A 16,589-nucleotide genomic window follows, 5' to 3' on the forward strand; every position below is an offset into this window, starting at 1 on the left:
GGATGCCTCACACTAGACCATGTCACCCAAGGCTCTGTCCAACCTGGCCTTGAACACTGCCAAGGGATCGAGCATTCACCACTTATTTGGACAACCTGTGCCAGTGCCTCAACACCCTCACAATAAAGAACTTCTCCTTATATCTCACCTGAACTTCCCCTGTTTCAGTTTAAACCCATCACTTGTCCTGTCATTACACTCCCTGATGAAGAGTCCCTCTCCAGCATCCTTGTAGGCCCCCTTCAGATACTGGAAGGCTGCTATGAGGTCTCCACGCAGGTTCTCTTCTCCAGCCTGAACAGCCCCAATTTTCTCAGCCTGTCTTTGTATGGGAGATGCTCTAAGCATGTCATTTTATCAAGGGAAAAAGCACCTCATTCTACTGCAGGGAGGGCTTCCTAGAAGCTAGAAATACCTCATCACTGGGAATGTGCCAAGTCAGAATACTTCTAGACTCTCTCAAGAGAGAAAAACAAAAACCCCACCACCAGAACAGGGCAAAACATGAATCAATACAGCCACTCAGAGATATGCTGAAATCTAACAGAGAAAATTAGCAAATAGCAGTAACTTCTGGTTACAGAATATAATCTAAAAGACTATTTTACATTGATGCTGCCCCCTGTGAGAGACTGAACTGAAATCAGACTCCACTGTCCATTGTCTCAAAGGTTGATATGTATGAGAAGCTGAGATGGGATTCTACCTTCCACTGTCTCAGAGATGGGTGGGAGAAGTTGAGATAAGACTCCAACATCCATTGCCTGAGAGAAGGCTGTGAGGAATTGAAATGGGACTCCATGGTCCATTGCCTGAGAGATGGGTGGGAGGAGCTGAGATAAGACTCTTCCACCCATTACCTCCCGGACTGGTGTGAGGAATTGCTGCCCATTATCCCAAGAATCGCTGCAGACATGCAGTTTGCTGCAAGACCAGCGAACAGGTCTACCAGGAACGTGTAATATTTGACATGAACAGAGGTACTCCGCCCAACTCATAATAAAAGGGGGAAAAGATAATCACCAGGTAGGACACCTCTGTGAGAGCACCCTCCATGAGGACAACTCCAAGGACACCTCCACGAGGACACCCACATCTGACTACTACTACAGACTCTTGGGGACACTGCTCTGATACCAACTACAAACCCTGAAGGACTCCCACCACTGAGGATGACAACTAAAGACCCTGGGACACCGCTGGATCCATGGTGGTAACTATATCTCTGTACCCTGAATTCTTGCTTCATTTCTATCTTTTTTCCAATCTGTCCTACTGCTACCCCCTTTTTAATAATTTCCTTTTTTATAAGGAAACTGTCTTTCTGTAATAAACCAACTGATAGATTATGGTACTTGAACTCATTTTTGTCTTAATTTCACTCTTGGAATCACAAACAAAACAGGTCTGATGCTCGGGTTTTCTCCAGTCGGACCCTGACACCCACACAAGAAACTGACATCTGTGGCATCTGAAACTCTTAGCAAATAGCCTAATTCCAGTTTGTCTCTGCAGCAATCCATTATCCCTGTAGACGACTGCTTTCACCCATTTAGTTGCCCCCCCTCATCACATCAATCTGTTCCCTCTTACTTCTGTCAGGATATCAGCAGGAACTCCTGTTGCCATCAGGATTGTACAGAGCTGCTGTAAGAGCCCACAGTGAAACATTGCTTTCTGACAGCTGCTGGTAGCACCAGGAGGATTTGTGGGAGACACAAGCACCCGCACAAGCTAGAAAAAACGAAGAACATCTTTATGTGAAGAGAGCGTGAGACCACCTGGAACACCAAATAAAAACAATTTACCCATTTTAAGTTTGGCCACGAAACAGAATTGCTCCTCAAAATGGAGATAAGAAATAACAACCAAACACCATGTTCATCTCATTGCTGCGCTGGGCCATTTGATTTTGAGTTCAGTTGAACCGTCTAAAACCTTCAAATTTCTGACTTCACTGCAAACCTTGCAACTATGTGATGAGAATTCAAGCTCCAACTATCCTCCTACTTGGCTATTTGTCAGAACTACTTTTCAGAAGCTGACAAACTACCTTCATCATTAACACTCAGCTTCCGCATGATGTGCCACAGAACAGGAAAACCTTATTTCCATTTTTGGAGGAGTAAGCAGAAGGAAATATGCCCAAAAATCAGTAATTATGAATCCACAGTGAAGGCAGCTGCTAGAACCAGGTTAATGTATTGCAGCCATACATGAACTCATGCATGGGGACTCCTCATATAGAACACCCCCAGTGATCTACTGAAATCACTGTTACCCAATATGCCAGCCACTCCAAATCCACAGTTTGGCACTAGTGTTTGTGCTGAAGGCACATCTCATGAATGTTGGTATCTTATTCTATCTACAAACACATGGAACTAATAGTTGACTATTACGTTATACTTACTCTTCACTGCAGAGCTGAAAGTGCTGAAAACAGTACTTAGAAGATTAAGTGTTTTACCTGCAGCATTAGGTGGAGATTAGTTACTTTCTGTGCAGACCACCCACAGTTGTCATCTCCAACCTCAAACCAAGGCTTCATACGCTGAATGTATGAACCTTCCTTGAAAAAATTCTGATTGGAATTATTATTCTTCAACAAGTTTTGCAATAGGAGGAGACAGTCTTCCACTACTATTCCTGACGAGACAGAAAACGCAAAGAAATAATTAGAATATTACACACAGAAAACTAACTGGCTTCCAAAGAATATATAATTTGTATGAGTTCATTGGGGAGGGATGGGGAGAACTCCAAAGAAAGCCTCACAACCACTTCATGTCTCAAAGTATACCTACTTCAGAGTAAGGCTACACAACTCTCTCTATTGTAAGCACTAAACTTAAGTTCCTCTGGAACTACGTCATGATTCAAATGCAGCAATTCTTCGTGAATTAGACATTCATTCTCTTCAATCACTGGCTACATCTTCAACTCATTTCAAAGCTGCTTTCTCAGTTCTTTTGGTGGAGAAGCAATTCTTAGAAATAGCCCTTACAATGAGCCAGTTAAAACTCAACTCCTTGGAGTTCCAACAGTTTTTTTACTCTCGGGTTTTAATCTGTGCTGAAAAAGCACTATAGGTGCTTATCAAGTATGTGCTCTGTGAAAAGAAATCCTCAGACAACTTCATCCATAAAACAACACTAGTAAAGGCACTGGTACTGCTGGGATGCCTCCAAATCTTACTCAGTGTGAAGCATAAGGACTTACTCCTTGCACTCCTGAACACACACAAGCAGTTCTGGACTTGGGAGTGGGAGAAAAAAGCAAGACCAGTTTAGTTCTCCCACTAGGCAGAGCTGCAGATGGGAGAAACAGACACGTGGGGGGGGGCAGGGAGGGGGAGAGAGCAGAGAATTCTGAGCATTTAAGACTTCACATACCAACTCACCTAAAATTATTAACTGCCTCAAAATAGCAGCTTTGAATCAGAGGCTTGCTTAATTCTTCCGTGCCAACATACCTGGCATAATTCATCTGGGAGAGAAGCATTAACTGCTCCTGCATCCCACAGAAAAGTCATGAAACAGCAAAATGCCTTGTTACTAACATAGATCCTGTAGCAAACTACAACTGGTGGTAAACTCGTGTTGCTACTAAAAAAATACCTAAATGCTGCATCATTTTTGTTCAGTCTTTTTAATACCCTTTCCCCCCCAGCTGGTAAATGATTTGGCAAGGGGCTGATCAGGAAACTGAAGTTATTAGTGAGGCTGAAGAAACTCACCAAGCTGTTATGTCCAGCCACTCCAAGCATCCAAGGATCTCACAAGAGGAATGCAGATGCTTAACTCAGTAAGTGACAAATGCAGCACACATGTATCTGACACTGCCATTCCAAGTGTACACATTCACAGACCTCAACCAAACAAGACCACACAAACTCATGCACAAGTGCTCAGAGACATTAACTGATGTCTTAACTACGTATCTCAAGACTAGGTTTCAAAAGATGCTCAAACCCTGCCTGCTTGTTCAGTCCAGTTTTGGTACTACCAGGCTGTATGTTTTGATCCTTCTAGCCACTGACATAGCTACAACCACATACTAACATCAGCCTGTAAACATCATCACCCAATGGTTTGTGCAGAAGCACATAACTAAGTCTTGGATTTTTCTGTACCTCCATCACTGTTTCCTTCTTCTGTTATGATATCCAGAAGTCTCTCAAAGGCATTCTCGAAGGCAACAATCTTCTGTATGGCTGCATTACTTTTTGTTAACTGCTGTAACAACAGGACTCCCTTGACAGGTAGGGCAAAGAATAAATTAAACTTAATTTCACTAGAACTATATTGCTTTTCACAAGTCACAGCTCTTAGAAGGAAACTAAATCAGCAACATAATCCTGTCCAGAATCTCTGTACTTCAAAACAGAAGCGCAGTACTGTTAAAAAAGACACTAAGCAGCTATAAAGAAGAAAGAAGGAATTTGTAAAGCACCCATCTCTTCTGTAATAATCTGAGCGTTTTGACAGCTAATCAGGAAAGAGGAAGGACTGCAATTAACCTGACAGAAGGTGAAGAGAAATATTAGCTAACATACTATGAAAACCCTGCACAAGGGTCAGCGTTTGCATTAAATATCCAGTAATGGTTTGCCATTGTTATGAGGATGGTAGCCTGACATCCAAAGGCCACACAGCTCAGCTGTGGAGTGAAATATTCCCAATTAGCGACCACAATCATTTCTTCACATATATTTGTTTAACTGAATCCAAATTCTGCACAGGTATATGCAATTCAGGTAACAGTTACTTTTTATGAAGAGAATAAACCTTTGTTCTGTACTTACATCATTTCGTATAACCTCCCTAGAGTCTGCTAGTAAATCCATGAGTCTGGAAACACCTGTAAGAAACACATACAGAGCAAGCATAAAGAGGTGCAGCCCCTCTAGCCCTTTGCCATGATATTTGCAGAGGCTCCAGCTTCAAGTTTATCAGCAAGAAACTCAACCACTCACCCATAGGGCTGACAAGAATTATCTGCTGCACTTGAGGTCCTTGCTGCTTTAAAAGAGATGTAAGGAGTTTCACTCCAGGCCAGCGAACATGGAAATCAAATTCCTGCAAAGATGGAGAAGAGGACATCAAGTAGTAAACTCCTCAGTATTCATCTTCCTCTTCTAGATCCCAGTTATGAACAGACATCAAACAGATAAGAAATTTCACCTGCTGTCTACTTTCTTTTCCATCCATCCTAGCACAGCACTCAGCCAGCAAGTCAAAACACTATCCTGTTCTTTGTATTTTATCGTCAGCAACTTGAACACCCAGCAGCTTCCCTTCCTCCCTCTCCTCCAGGGTAGCTTTCCAAGCTGTATCTTCTTTCTAAAAACCAGCCAGTCTGATCCTGCAGGGATCAGCCTGTATTAACCAGAAATCCAAGAGAGATAGAATAGCAAACTCTTCTGCATCTTCTTCCTATTACCAAAAAGTAGTAGCAGCTTCTCTTAAAACTGGGTCTTGTCAGTTCTTGAGCATTCTCTTGCTGACAAATCATGAACAGACTTGACCAACCACAACAAACCTCTGGGTTCCCAGGTCATCTCAAACTCATTCAACTGACCTGTTCATCTAGGTCATCTCCAACCCCAAATTCACCATGTCACATTTGACATAGGCTCCACTAGAAAGCCAAGAGAAAAGCTATATCCATTATGGTCATCTCCTGATACAGCATGATATGCCTCTCAGTATTCCAAGTATGATATTACTACTCACCTCCACAAGAGTCAGCAAGAGTGTGACATTTTCGTGCTGTTTAATGAATATCTCTGTGAACTGACTCCCCAAATCATCAACTTTTGTTAAGTTTTCTTCTATAATAGTAAAAACAATGTATTACAACACATGATTGGAAGAACTTCAGGTCATTGTAACTTTTATTCTTCAAGTAGGGCCACCAGAGACAGAAACATCTAGAGTCACTGGTATAATGTTCATTACTCTCAAAACAAACACTGACACAAGCTTCACACAAAAGAGAAAAAAAACACATTACTCTAAACATGACTTTCATTGAAAGGTATTTTGTTTTAAAAACAGGAGGGAACCAAAAATCTACTAAACAAATTCCTTTCAGTGTCAAAAGGAAAAAAGGTTCTTCCCATTGATCACACTTCACTGCAGAGCCATAGCAAAGGCATTGCTGCTCATTTTTTACATCCGGTTGCCCTACAGACCATGCACATGTACATTCATCCCATGCTAGCTAATGGCTAGCAGGCTCAAGAACAGCCTGAAGAATACAGCACAGAAAATATATGGTAAAGCCTCTAAATTTCTGACCAAATCTGAAGGTCTGGATTACTGAAGTGAAGGCAAAACAAGGCTTCTCCTCCTGATTAAACTGCAGGATTTACAGCCTTACCAAGCAGACCCTAACAAACCATTAATAACTGAGCAGACATAGAAAGTGTCAAAGATCACACATAATCTTCCAAGTGTACCTTGTTAAGGGCATGGCAAAACAGAGAAATCAAAGGACTCTGCTATAAAAATTTGGTGCTAAGGAAACAATTTTAATTCAAACAACCCAATTCAGACTGTTGTCAATGGTGTTTTGCTGCAAGGTATCACTTTATAGTATCTCATGTTTTAAGTATTTCCAGCACAGGAAAGAGATATTTGTTTGGCCTTTCAGACATCATAGAATGGTTTGTCAGAGAGTAAACGATCATTGCTCTAACACAATGTGTGTGTATACATATGTATACGTACATATTTGTATGGTGTCCCTGCCTATGGCAGAAGGGTTGGAACTAGATGATCTTACGGTCCTTTCCAACCCTAACTATTCTATGATTCTATATTTTGTTCTTGAAACAGGCTTATCAGTAGGTAGCTTACAAGAGGGAGACAGAAGCAGCACCTACCTACTGCCTTTTTTTTTAGCTGCAGAAACTAGGAAATACTATTAAAAGATGACAAAAGGGAGGACAGGCTGTGTGCAAAACTAGCTCTGGCACAAATCATCTAGAAGAACATGAGTCCCACAGTGAGCAATCTGAGGCTGAGGAGCTCATTGAGTCTGGCTCACTCCTGGTTTACAGGAGTAAATTAAAACCTCAGGTAAGCCACTGCCACAGAAATTTGGCTGCTGCACTTGCTACTATAGACTAAGGGGAAACTCAGCTGAGAATCATACCCAGACTACAGGCACTGAAGCTTGCTGCAAACCAAGGAAAGCCCATAGACCTGAACTTTTTTTCTTTTAAATAGATGCTCAAGTCAAATCATTTCACTCAGAATTTCCCCGTGAGCTGTAACTGAATATCTTGTCCTTTACCCAGGATCTTACCCAAGTCCTTTAACTCGGCTACAAACTGCAAGTGTTTGAATTATGGATTCCACCTAATCCCAACTCTTGTCCTTGCCCAAGTTTCAGATGCTAAGGCAAAGCCTGAGCAGCACCCACAACTCAGCCTCTTACTAGTTTGCTGTAGTTTTTATTTATGCCAAAAGCTTGACTCTACGTCAGGATAATTAGGATTAACCTAGAAAAGAACCAAATTAAAGTTATCTTTTTACTTTCCTCTCAATTCTAGCTTTATTTTAAATCAGTATTTCTCGTACTGATTTTTTCATTTAAAAAAAGAGACGAGCCAAGCAGAAAGAAACTGGCAAACTGCATCTTCTATTTACGTGGATACACCACGGATCTTGCAACCAGATTTTTCCCCATAATTACTCTTTTCATCTACACATTGACAGGGCTTAAATAAAGAGAACAACTTCTATCTACTAAGATTAGCTCTGAATGATTCACTAAGAAGCAGCACTGCAAACTGGAATTTAATCTTAAAATTAACAGATTACATGCTTTGTGATAAAACCAGTTTACAAAAGGAGAACATACACAGTGTTAGTGGGAACTTATGGTAGAAGGGAACACTGTATTTTAACATGCACTGCTTAAAAGAGACACTGTGAAGGATGTGATATGCAGTTCATGCCTATGTGTCCAACTTCAGGGCTTCTTGAAAACAGAAGCTCTAGTCACAAAACTTTTGCCCATTAAAATCTTACCAGTTGTGAGGCTGCATGCTTTCATGACATCCTACACAGGAATTTATCAGTATCACAATCTCTGGAGATCAGATGGCATTCCAACATTCCCAAATCACCCAAGAAATAAAACTGGGTAGACACTTCAGCTCTAAAGGACATGCAGAAGTTTTCACCAAGCTCTAACACAAGTCCTTACAGTGTCCTTTTTAAACAACAGTGTTACACGTGTGAGCAGCAACCGTGTCTAAAAGTGCCATACTTATAAAGGTGTTTTTACCTTCAGAATCATCTGTCAATGCAGATAAAAGAAAAAGAAACAAGAGAAAGGTTTACAAGTTGAATAGCTTTCCAAACACAACAACCAATAGCAGCATAAGCTCAGATTTTCAAAGTGGCCACCCTAGCTTTGTACACCAGCAATTACTCCTTCTGGTAGTTCTTATGAAGGTAGCCAAACTAAACCACCCCATAACTCTTTCAACACTGGCAATCTCACATACATAACTCAAGTTTGTCAATTCTTTGCTCATTCTAAGAGACTGCTAATACTGTGGATTTTCATGTTCATCTACCCAAAAGCATAATGGAACAAACCTTTTTATTTGTTGTTGATGTTTTACTCTTAAAAACTTGGAAAGCAGGTCTACAGCCATTTGGTTTAGAAACAGTTTCCCAGGCTACCTGTATAGTGTCTACTTCTACATCTAACTGTCTTGGGAAGGACAGGCATAGTCTCTTTCTACAGTGCCACAGTGGGGCTAGAAAAGAAGGTTTTCACCCTTATACACAGCCACCTTATCATAGGCTCCTGAGATCTCTCTCAGTATCACATAGTAGTGTCCCATCTGACAGTAAGTCAGAATTGCCCTTTCCCTATACAAAGAATTGCTTTATTCTTTATTTTCAAACTAGAAAAAAAAACCAATTCATTATTCTATTCCAACCTAGCTGCTCTTCATAGAACATAGTTTTTTATATTAATAAGCAAGAGATCCAATACTACTTTAAAGCAAGCTGTGTACAACATGATTTTTAGCACTGTCTTAACAGCTACATAATAACAAAGCAAGTCTCAGCATTAGTAAATCACAGGGCAGTACAATTTATGATTTGAACAAAACCACCAAGGGAAGCACCTCCATAGTTAATAAAGCTATTGCTACCAAGCACTTACCTTGCTCCTCCTCTTCTAGGTCATTCGATATTACATTGTAGAGAGTATCCAAGGCATAGCCAATTATTTCAGAATCTGAACTGCAAATAAAAGAACCACTTTTCTTTAATGACTTATTTCCAACCACTCTTACAACACAGGTAGTTCCCTTGGCAGCATGAGATCAAGTGAGAAGGACTGATGTTGACAGACATTTCATAATACCATGTAGCCATAAGCTGTCTGGTCCCTGAATAGAGTCAAACTCCCTTTCCCAGTTCCATTCCCTCAGGTGGCCACATCCAGAAAGTCTGGTGACTTAAGATGACTGCAGAAAGCTTCACTGTCAGCATGTCTCCCACTTTCTGAGTCATTCCTTCCAACCTGCTCCTCAAGTATACCAGGACAAATGTCTGGGAGGGATTCGGACCACATCACAGAAAGCCACCCAAGGGAGCAGCAGATGAGCTTCAGCACCAACCCAGGAAGGACCCTCCCTGCCACTCCATCAGTGGGAACCAGGGGCTGAAAGCTTGTGCTCCACGTGACTGCAGTAAGTTTGGGATTCTCCCAAACAGGCCGGCCTCTGTGACACCAACTTGGACTATATCCAGTTATTAAGGGGTTTTGAACTTCAGGCAGCCCCAGGAAGCTGCTGTGCAGCCAGTCTAAGCATTATTAGTATACCTGCTTACACCAAGACTTTTCTCTTAATAAGCCCTGTTTTAAGACAGACCTGTTTCTTCTGCACTATGAAGACCAAGCAATCTGTAAACCCTATGTTACAACACAGTTCAAGAGTTGAACAGGGATGTAACTGTTTTTGTTCCTTGCTTTATTGCTCATCAACCAAGAAAGTGTGAAAGCACAGCTGGCCAAAAAACAAAAGGAGAATAAAACCTAACATCACAAAGGAAGGCATCTCAGAGTGCAGAAGAACTCTCCTCACAGCTCTTTACATGTCTTGCCCAAGCACCAGAATAGCACACTGTTAGAACAAGACCTCTCAGTCAAACTTCTAAGTGTTAACTTTCACTGAGCAATAAGGCACTCAAAGCAAGGGCCAAAGATCAGCTTGCATGGCAAGAAGCTCCTAGGCAGGTTCGGAGTAGAGGCCTACAAACCAACCTACCCAGCAATCTTAAAAAACAAGCCTTAATTGAGGCCAGGTATCTCTGCTAGATCACTAAAGATGACAGACCTAGAGTAGCTGTTGTAACCAAGAAAACTGGAGATGGCTCAAGGTGATCCACCAGCTGTGAGAAGACATGGTGGAGCAACTGATACCTGCACTTCTGCCACTAAAGGAAGGGTTTTAGCAAGCTGTCAAAGTGACATCTAACCTCCCTTTCTATGAGTGACACTAAATCAAAAGCTAGAAATCAGGCATCAGTGTAGTCTGTTCTTTGACCTTGGGTTTTGAATTGAATCCTTGTCCTGCTGATGTCCTCCCAGGACACTGGCATTTTTCCTCAATGTGTCACTCAACTCATACCACCTGCTTTTAAGATGGGCTTTAATGGAAACAAAAGGGGGGAAAATTATCTCCTCTGCCAAACTGTTAGCCAAAGCAGGTAAATCAAGCTTTTACTCCGTGAACACTGTCATATCCAGAAGGTATGCTTGGACTTCCAGCCTGCTTATGTTTTCTTGTTATTGACATTTTAGTTCTTCAACACACTAACACAAGGCCTGTGATTTCTTTTTCATGTCAGTGAAAGAATTTCACATCTGAAAAACACACAGAAATTATTTCCTGGAGACTTAAAATGCAAGCTTCAGCCTTGCTTTCTTTTGCCCTTTTTAGGGACATCACAGCAGCTACAAAAGGATAAGCAAATTTTACACACAGATGATAAAAGCAGGCCTTGTTTCTCTTGTTACAAAAGGAGCACATCACAGGAGGACAGCAGCATCTTTGCTCTTCGCTGCCTTGCTACCATCTGCTGTTCACCACATACAACATTTTTAGTGAATATTCTGTTCAGACTGAAGCTGTGCAGCTTTGGCTCTGTAGTGAAAAGCAGTCAAGAAATACACTACCAGCCTCTCACACATCCATAAATGATACAGCCTTTATCCAACACAACAATCCAGCAGAAACCACTTCAGATATCTTGCATCCTGGTGCTTTCCTGTGGCGCTTGGCCAAAGTATCAGTGCCACACTCCCTGAGCTCACACACAATAGAAGAGACCTAGGGAAGCAAAGGCACCATGTATTGTCCTGCCCAGGTAGGATGCTTCCAAGATGCTTTTACCTATTCTCCTAACACTACAGCATTTCACTGTCCCAGTAGAAAGAAGCATCATCTATACTGGAAAGACACACATAGAACAGCGGAGTGTTTCTATTATGGCATGCCTAGAGAGGAGGGCATTTTATTAACTCTAAAAACTCAAGTCATGCTACAGCCATGAAAGGGGTAGTGACATTTGTATTACCTCTTACACAAGTTGTAATGAGAAGCATATTACAATACAAAAATTTGGAACTAATAGCACAAAAATAAATGAGGTTTGTGCCTTATGAAAATAATTCTTTCTCTCAGGCTCATATTAGGTTTCAAACTATTAGAACCGCTATAGTGAAATGCAAAAACCTTGCTCCATCAGTAAAAACAAAGCAGCTAAAGATCCAGCAGGCTTCCCACTCTGGTACCTCTCTCACATCAACAGTTAATTGGTACTGGCCTCTTCTGAAGCCAGTGCCCAAATAATCCCTGGTGGGATGTGGCAACATCTAGGTAGCAAGTCAGGAAAAGTGCTCTTGCAGATCACAGTTCATACTTCATATTACAAAATAAACATATAGCCTATGAACACTGGTGTGTATAAGAGTCTGGAGCATTTAAAGGCTGACTTAGGAGCTTCGTCTGGCTCCAGGATAGTTGATGCTCATAGCTGAGAAACTAGTGCAAGAAGTCCGCCTCCTACATACAGAACAAGTTCTAAGCATTCAGGCAGGAAAGGGAGCTTAAGACAATGTACAAGTAAACTGCGTGTAAACAAGTGGAATGACATGTTAATTTAGAAGTGCTGTATTTCTGTTCCAGGATAAATAATTCAAAGCAACAGTCTAAAATCTGAGACAGAAATAAGACAGGCTACAAGCGGTGCTCACCATTTCAGCACAGCCAGGCCTTCTCAGACAGCTTTTTCACTCAAGGACTATATAAAAAAAGTTGACATAATTCTCAGAAAAGAGCTGTGCTATCCTACTTGACTCAGAAGGTCTTAAAACCAAATGGCTTTTTGATTAGGTACTGATTTCACAATGAGCTGCTTTACATTAGGTAATAATCAACTCTTACCAGCAAAGTTGCTTCTATTTTGCATATTATTAACACATATTCCAGCAAGACAAATGCTGCTGAAGATCAGGCAGTTGTACATCTTGAACTATTCCATTAATCTGGGGTAACTACATAATAGGAAAGCACTTGTTCTAATCTCATGTTACAGTACTTTGTACACCAGCTCTCCTTTCCACACACGTGCTCAGAACCAAGGAATTCAGAAACCCATGCCTGCTACTGGCTCCTCCCCATAATTCTTTCCAACCAAATGCCTGCAAATAAGGCTGGAGACAAGATAAAGGCTCCCCTGGTATAGCCCAACCAAGCTTTGCTTCTACTCAACCAGGAACTAAGAAGGGAATCCCAGCGGATGAGGTTCACATTCTGGTTGCACACAAGACACAGCAACTACAGGCATACATCCCAAACAACAGGCAGACAGGTGTGTAACATCTCAACCACCATAAGATAACAACCATCAGAAGCCTCATGGCCAGAGTCACCTCAGGTGCTCAGTCACCCCTCTTCAGGCCAACCTAACATCACTGAAAATACACACTTCCCACCTCCCTAAAGCAAAGCTGCAGAGGAAAACAGGAGTCACTATCTGGACTTCAGCTTTCCATTTTCCTGGTCCCCTCACATGTATAATCAAATTAAACCTTCTCTAATCTTAAAACAGCAACAATCAGTGTAGAGAACTAGCACACGACTCACTCACATGAATACAGTGACATGTGAGAAGACAACTTGCGTCTGTGATTGAATTCTGTTTTCTCTGGTTGCATTGCTGCTTCTTAGACATAATCTTACGCAGCTGCAATGCAGAAAGAAAAAAGAGGAGGACAGGAGGAGGAAATGAGCATTTGACACTTCTACAGAAAGCTTCAGGGCACCCCAGGTGGACACTGAAAGGTGCAAAGATCACACCTGTGGGCACACATGGAACAGCAGGGATGGCACAGCAGCACTCTCCTCTGTCAGACCTCCGTCCTCACAGTTCTGCAAGCCCCACAGCTGAGCCTGCCACTCATTTACCAACCACTTATTCTGATGAGCTGGCTGTGGTTTGTATTACTGAAACTAAAAGTCTCCAAAGCCTTACCTCTACAACCAGTGACACCACACAGTGCACTCACACCACCTGTAACACATAGCTGAACTGATCAGACATGTAACCTTCCCTTTCATCACCTACATCCTACAAGCCAGACATTCATTTTTAACTGCCCAACCAATGGAAAGGAAGTGACAGAACTCACCTAGATACCAGCCCTACACTTCTTCACATCTAGCATAACTGGACAGGCAAGGAAGGCCACCACCAGCAGCCTTTGGCTGAGCACAGCAGAACTTACTCACATATATACCTTAAGAAAAACCAAGATGCCTCCTTCCAGATAGTAAACTGCTGCTTTCCCAGTTCTCCTTTGTCTCAGCACTAGGAGACACCCTCCTACTTTCCATGTGCACACATGTAACTATGCCGCACATGCCCTTATGACTGGCCTTCTATGTACCTATTTACCACCTTCATGCTCAAATGCAGGCTAAAAGACCTTCACACAACACTCACCTACCAAAACACCAGGAACATGCACTATTTGAACCTTCCATCACCACAAACAAGTTCCAAATTACAACATGTGGTTACCAACAAGTACACCAATGCAGTCAATTGCAGGAAAAGCTAGATAGCAAAGTTGGGTTTTTTTCAGACACTGGATTGCATAAAACTACACTGTGGTCCACATGAAGGATTTAAACTAGTGTCATCTGGCTTACCAGTAACTAGCTTTTGTATTTACTTGAGTACTTCAAATTAAATGCCTGCATTACTTCCTATGACAGGCCTATTCTACCAGTTCATTAGATGACACACGTTAGAGAAAACACATTTGCTGCCTTCACTCTTCTGCTCTTAATCCTGGCTAGTTCACCTTGTGCCCAGCAGCAGGCTGATTCACGTTATGTCAAATCCTGTGTTTAATGAACATTGTCATTTTGAGTTTGCTTTTTCACAACAGTAGAAAAAGGACTAAGGAATAGTGAGATACGCTAAAGGTATTACCTTTACTCTGGAACTGGTCTTTCAGTCCCTCATCTGAGTTCCTGGAATTCAGTTCTTTTCACCTCAAAACAGGCTCTAATTACCATCATAAAAGAAGCCTCCCTGATGGATGAGTTGTTGGAACCCCAGCTTCATTAGTACAACCAAGAAAAGCAGTATTTGTGGGTTATGGGCTGGGGAGGGGCTGCCGGCAAACGCAGCGACATGCTTACCGGTCTGTCTGGAGAACGTGGATGAGATGTTCCATCGCCTGCGTGCCCACCTCCAACCGGTACTTCTGTTTGGAAAAAAACTGAGTAGTTAGTGGTCTAGCCTAAAGCCCAAACGTGGCTTTGAAAAAACTCATCACAACATTACTACAAACCCCCTTGGCTCTTCAGGACCCTGGGAGCTTACCTTGGATAAAGATTTAAGAGCACGGACGGCATCCCTTCGGTCATCCAGTAACGTGGAAGAAGCTACACGGTCACACAGCTTCTGGATCTGGAAACGCACCGGGCGCAGGTGAACACAGACAAGGTCCCACTACCACAGCCCGGCTTGTCACCGCCCGGGAGAGCTGCCGAACTCCACACGGACCCACGAGTCCCGCTCCCCGCGTAGACAGGTGTCACGGCCCGACCCGGCCCCGTCCCAAACCGTCGCCACAAGCAGCCGGGAGGCTCCCTGCGCGACCCCGATCCTCCCTCCCGGTCAGGCCCCGTCGGGCCGCGCGCGCCCCGCTCACCGTCTCGGCACCGGAGGGCTGTGGCCCAGCGCTAGGGCCACCCATGACGCCCCACAAGAAGCTCATGGCTGCGCGGCGAGGCTCGGCTCGGCTCGGCTGGGCCTTCGGAGCCCGGCCCGCTCCCCTCCTGCCCCAGGCCCACCGCTCCTGGACAATCCGCCGCCGCTGCCCCCGCGGCGGAAGCAGCCACCGCGCCTGCGCCGAGACGTGGCGGCGACGTGGCCGGCGGGCCGCAGCCACTAGGCACCGCCCAGGCCCGGGCCCGCCACCGCGGGTGTCGGTACAGTCCCGGGAGCTCGCCCTGCCAGCCGCCGCGGACCAAAGCCCGTCCCCTCCGTAATTACTAGCTTTATTAGGCCTTTGAAGTAGAAGAGGAGGAAGCTCAGCCTTCACTCCCCGAGTCACCCCAGCTGACAGCGCGCTCTGCCGTCACTGCTTGCTTTCTCAGTAGAGGGAAAAATAAGCAATAGTGTGACGACCAGGGCACCTCGCACAGAGTTCTGTATTTCTTTCAGACCAAGCAACAGATCCGCAGGGGCCAGGGGCAGGAACCTGCCTCAAAACTACCCCTGTAACCCATTACCCACGGCATCTCGGGGTCTGTCTGTCCAGAACAACCCCAAGACAAACCCTAAGGCTTGGAAATCAGAAACAGTCCTAGAGCAGAGGACTAAGCAGGTATGTTTTTTTTTTCAGAGGCTGAACTGCTGCAGCACTCACTCTCCCTGCTCAAGAACTACAGCCACGAATCAGCACTCCCAGCACTCCCAGCTGGCCCAGCCCTCCTCACGGAGACCCACAGGATTTTCAGTTTGGTACAGTTTTCTTAAGTTCCTTCCCACCCCCCCCCCCCCATCTCAAATTAGAGCCATTTTTATAGCAACAATAGCAAAATAAGCCAGAAATTGCTACACAAAGGCACTCACCTGACTCAGGACTAAAACCAGTTTGTTCCATTCCAGGTAGAAAACCCTTCTCGCACTGTGATTTAAATTAGGAGCTTTGGGAATTTTATTTTCCCTAGTAACTAAACAATGAAATCAATATTTTAAATTAAAATACATAATTGAAAAGTAATAATTTTCTCTTTCCATGTTCAAAAACTATTCATTTTCTCTCCCATATAACAACAGACATAAAAAAAAAAATCTCTAAAAAGATGGGCAATCACAGCAGTCATTGCAGAACAGGCTTTTGTCAGACCATTGTTCATTTCTAACTACTTGTCACATCAACAACACAGCCCTGAGCACTTCATCCTTCAGCAGCTGCAGCAAACCCTTCAACCTAATTACATGAAGATGCAGAGCTAC

At 43.3% G+C, this 16,589-nt stretch overlaps 1 protein-coding gene across 7 annotated transcripts in view; it reads right to left on the reverse strand.

The window, feature by feature from the left end:
* USO1 (USO1 vesicle transport factor) overlaps positions 1-15,360 on the reverse strand; it is a 30,301-nt gene extending 14,941 nt beyond the window's left edge. For 3 of the 7 annotated variants that reach the window (XM_062622016.1, XM_062622018.1, XM_062622013.1), the window contains exons 1-11: positions 15,277-15,360; positions 14,946-15,032; positions 14,762-14,826; positions 9,202-9,281; positions 8,305-8,316; positions 5,739-5,836; positions 4,979-5,081; positions 4,808-4,863; positions 4,136-4,256; positions 2,471-2,649; positions 1,594-1,734 (exon numbers count right to left, since the gene is read on the reverse strand). In XM_062622016.1, the coding sequence (XP_062478000.1) occupies positions 1,594-1,734; positions 2,471-2,649; positions 4,136-4,256; positions 4,808-4,863; positions 4,979-5,081; positions 5,739-5,836; positions 8,305-8,316; positions 9,202-9,281; positions 14,762-14,826; positions 14,946-15,032; positions 15,277-15,342 (1,008 nt within the window). In that variant the 5' untranslated portion in view covers positions 15,343-15,360. Of the gene's footprint in view, positions 1-1,593; positions 1,735-2,470; positions 2,650-4,135; positions 4,257-4,807; positions 4,864-4,978; positions 5,082-5,186; positions 5,547-5,738; positions 5,837-8,304; positions 8,317-9,201; positions 9,282-14,761; positions 14,827-14,945; positions 15,033-15,276 lie in introns of those variants that run through there. The other 4 variants (XM_062622017.1, XM_062622014.1, XM_062622020.1 and 1 more) reach the window with 3 other exon arrangements.
* Between the last annotated feature and the right edge of the window lie 1,229 nt (positions 15,361-16,589).

Source organism: Pezoporus occidentalis, unplaced genomic scaffold (assembly GCF_034315485.1).
Source record: "Pezoporus occidentalis ecotype Australia unplaced genomic scaffold, CSIRO_AGI_Poc_V1 ctg238, whole genome shotgun sequence".
Lineage (NCBI taxonomy): Eukaryota > Metazoa > Chordata > Aves > Psittaciformes > Psittacidae > Pezoporus > Pezoporus occidentalis.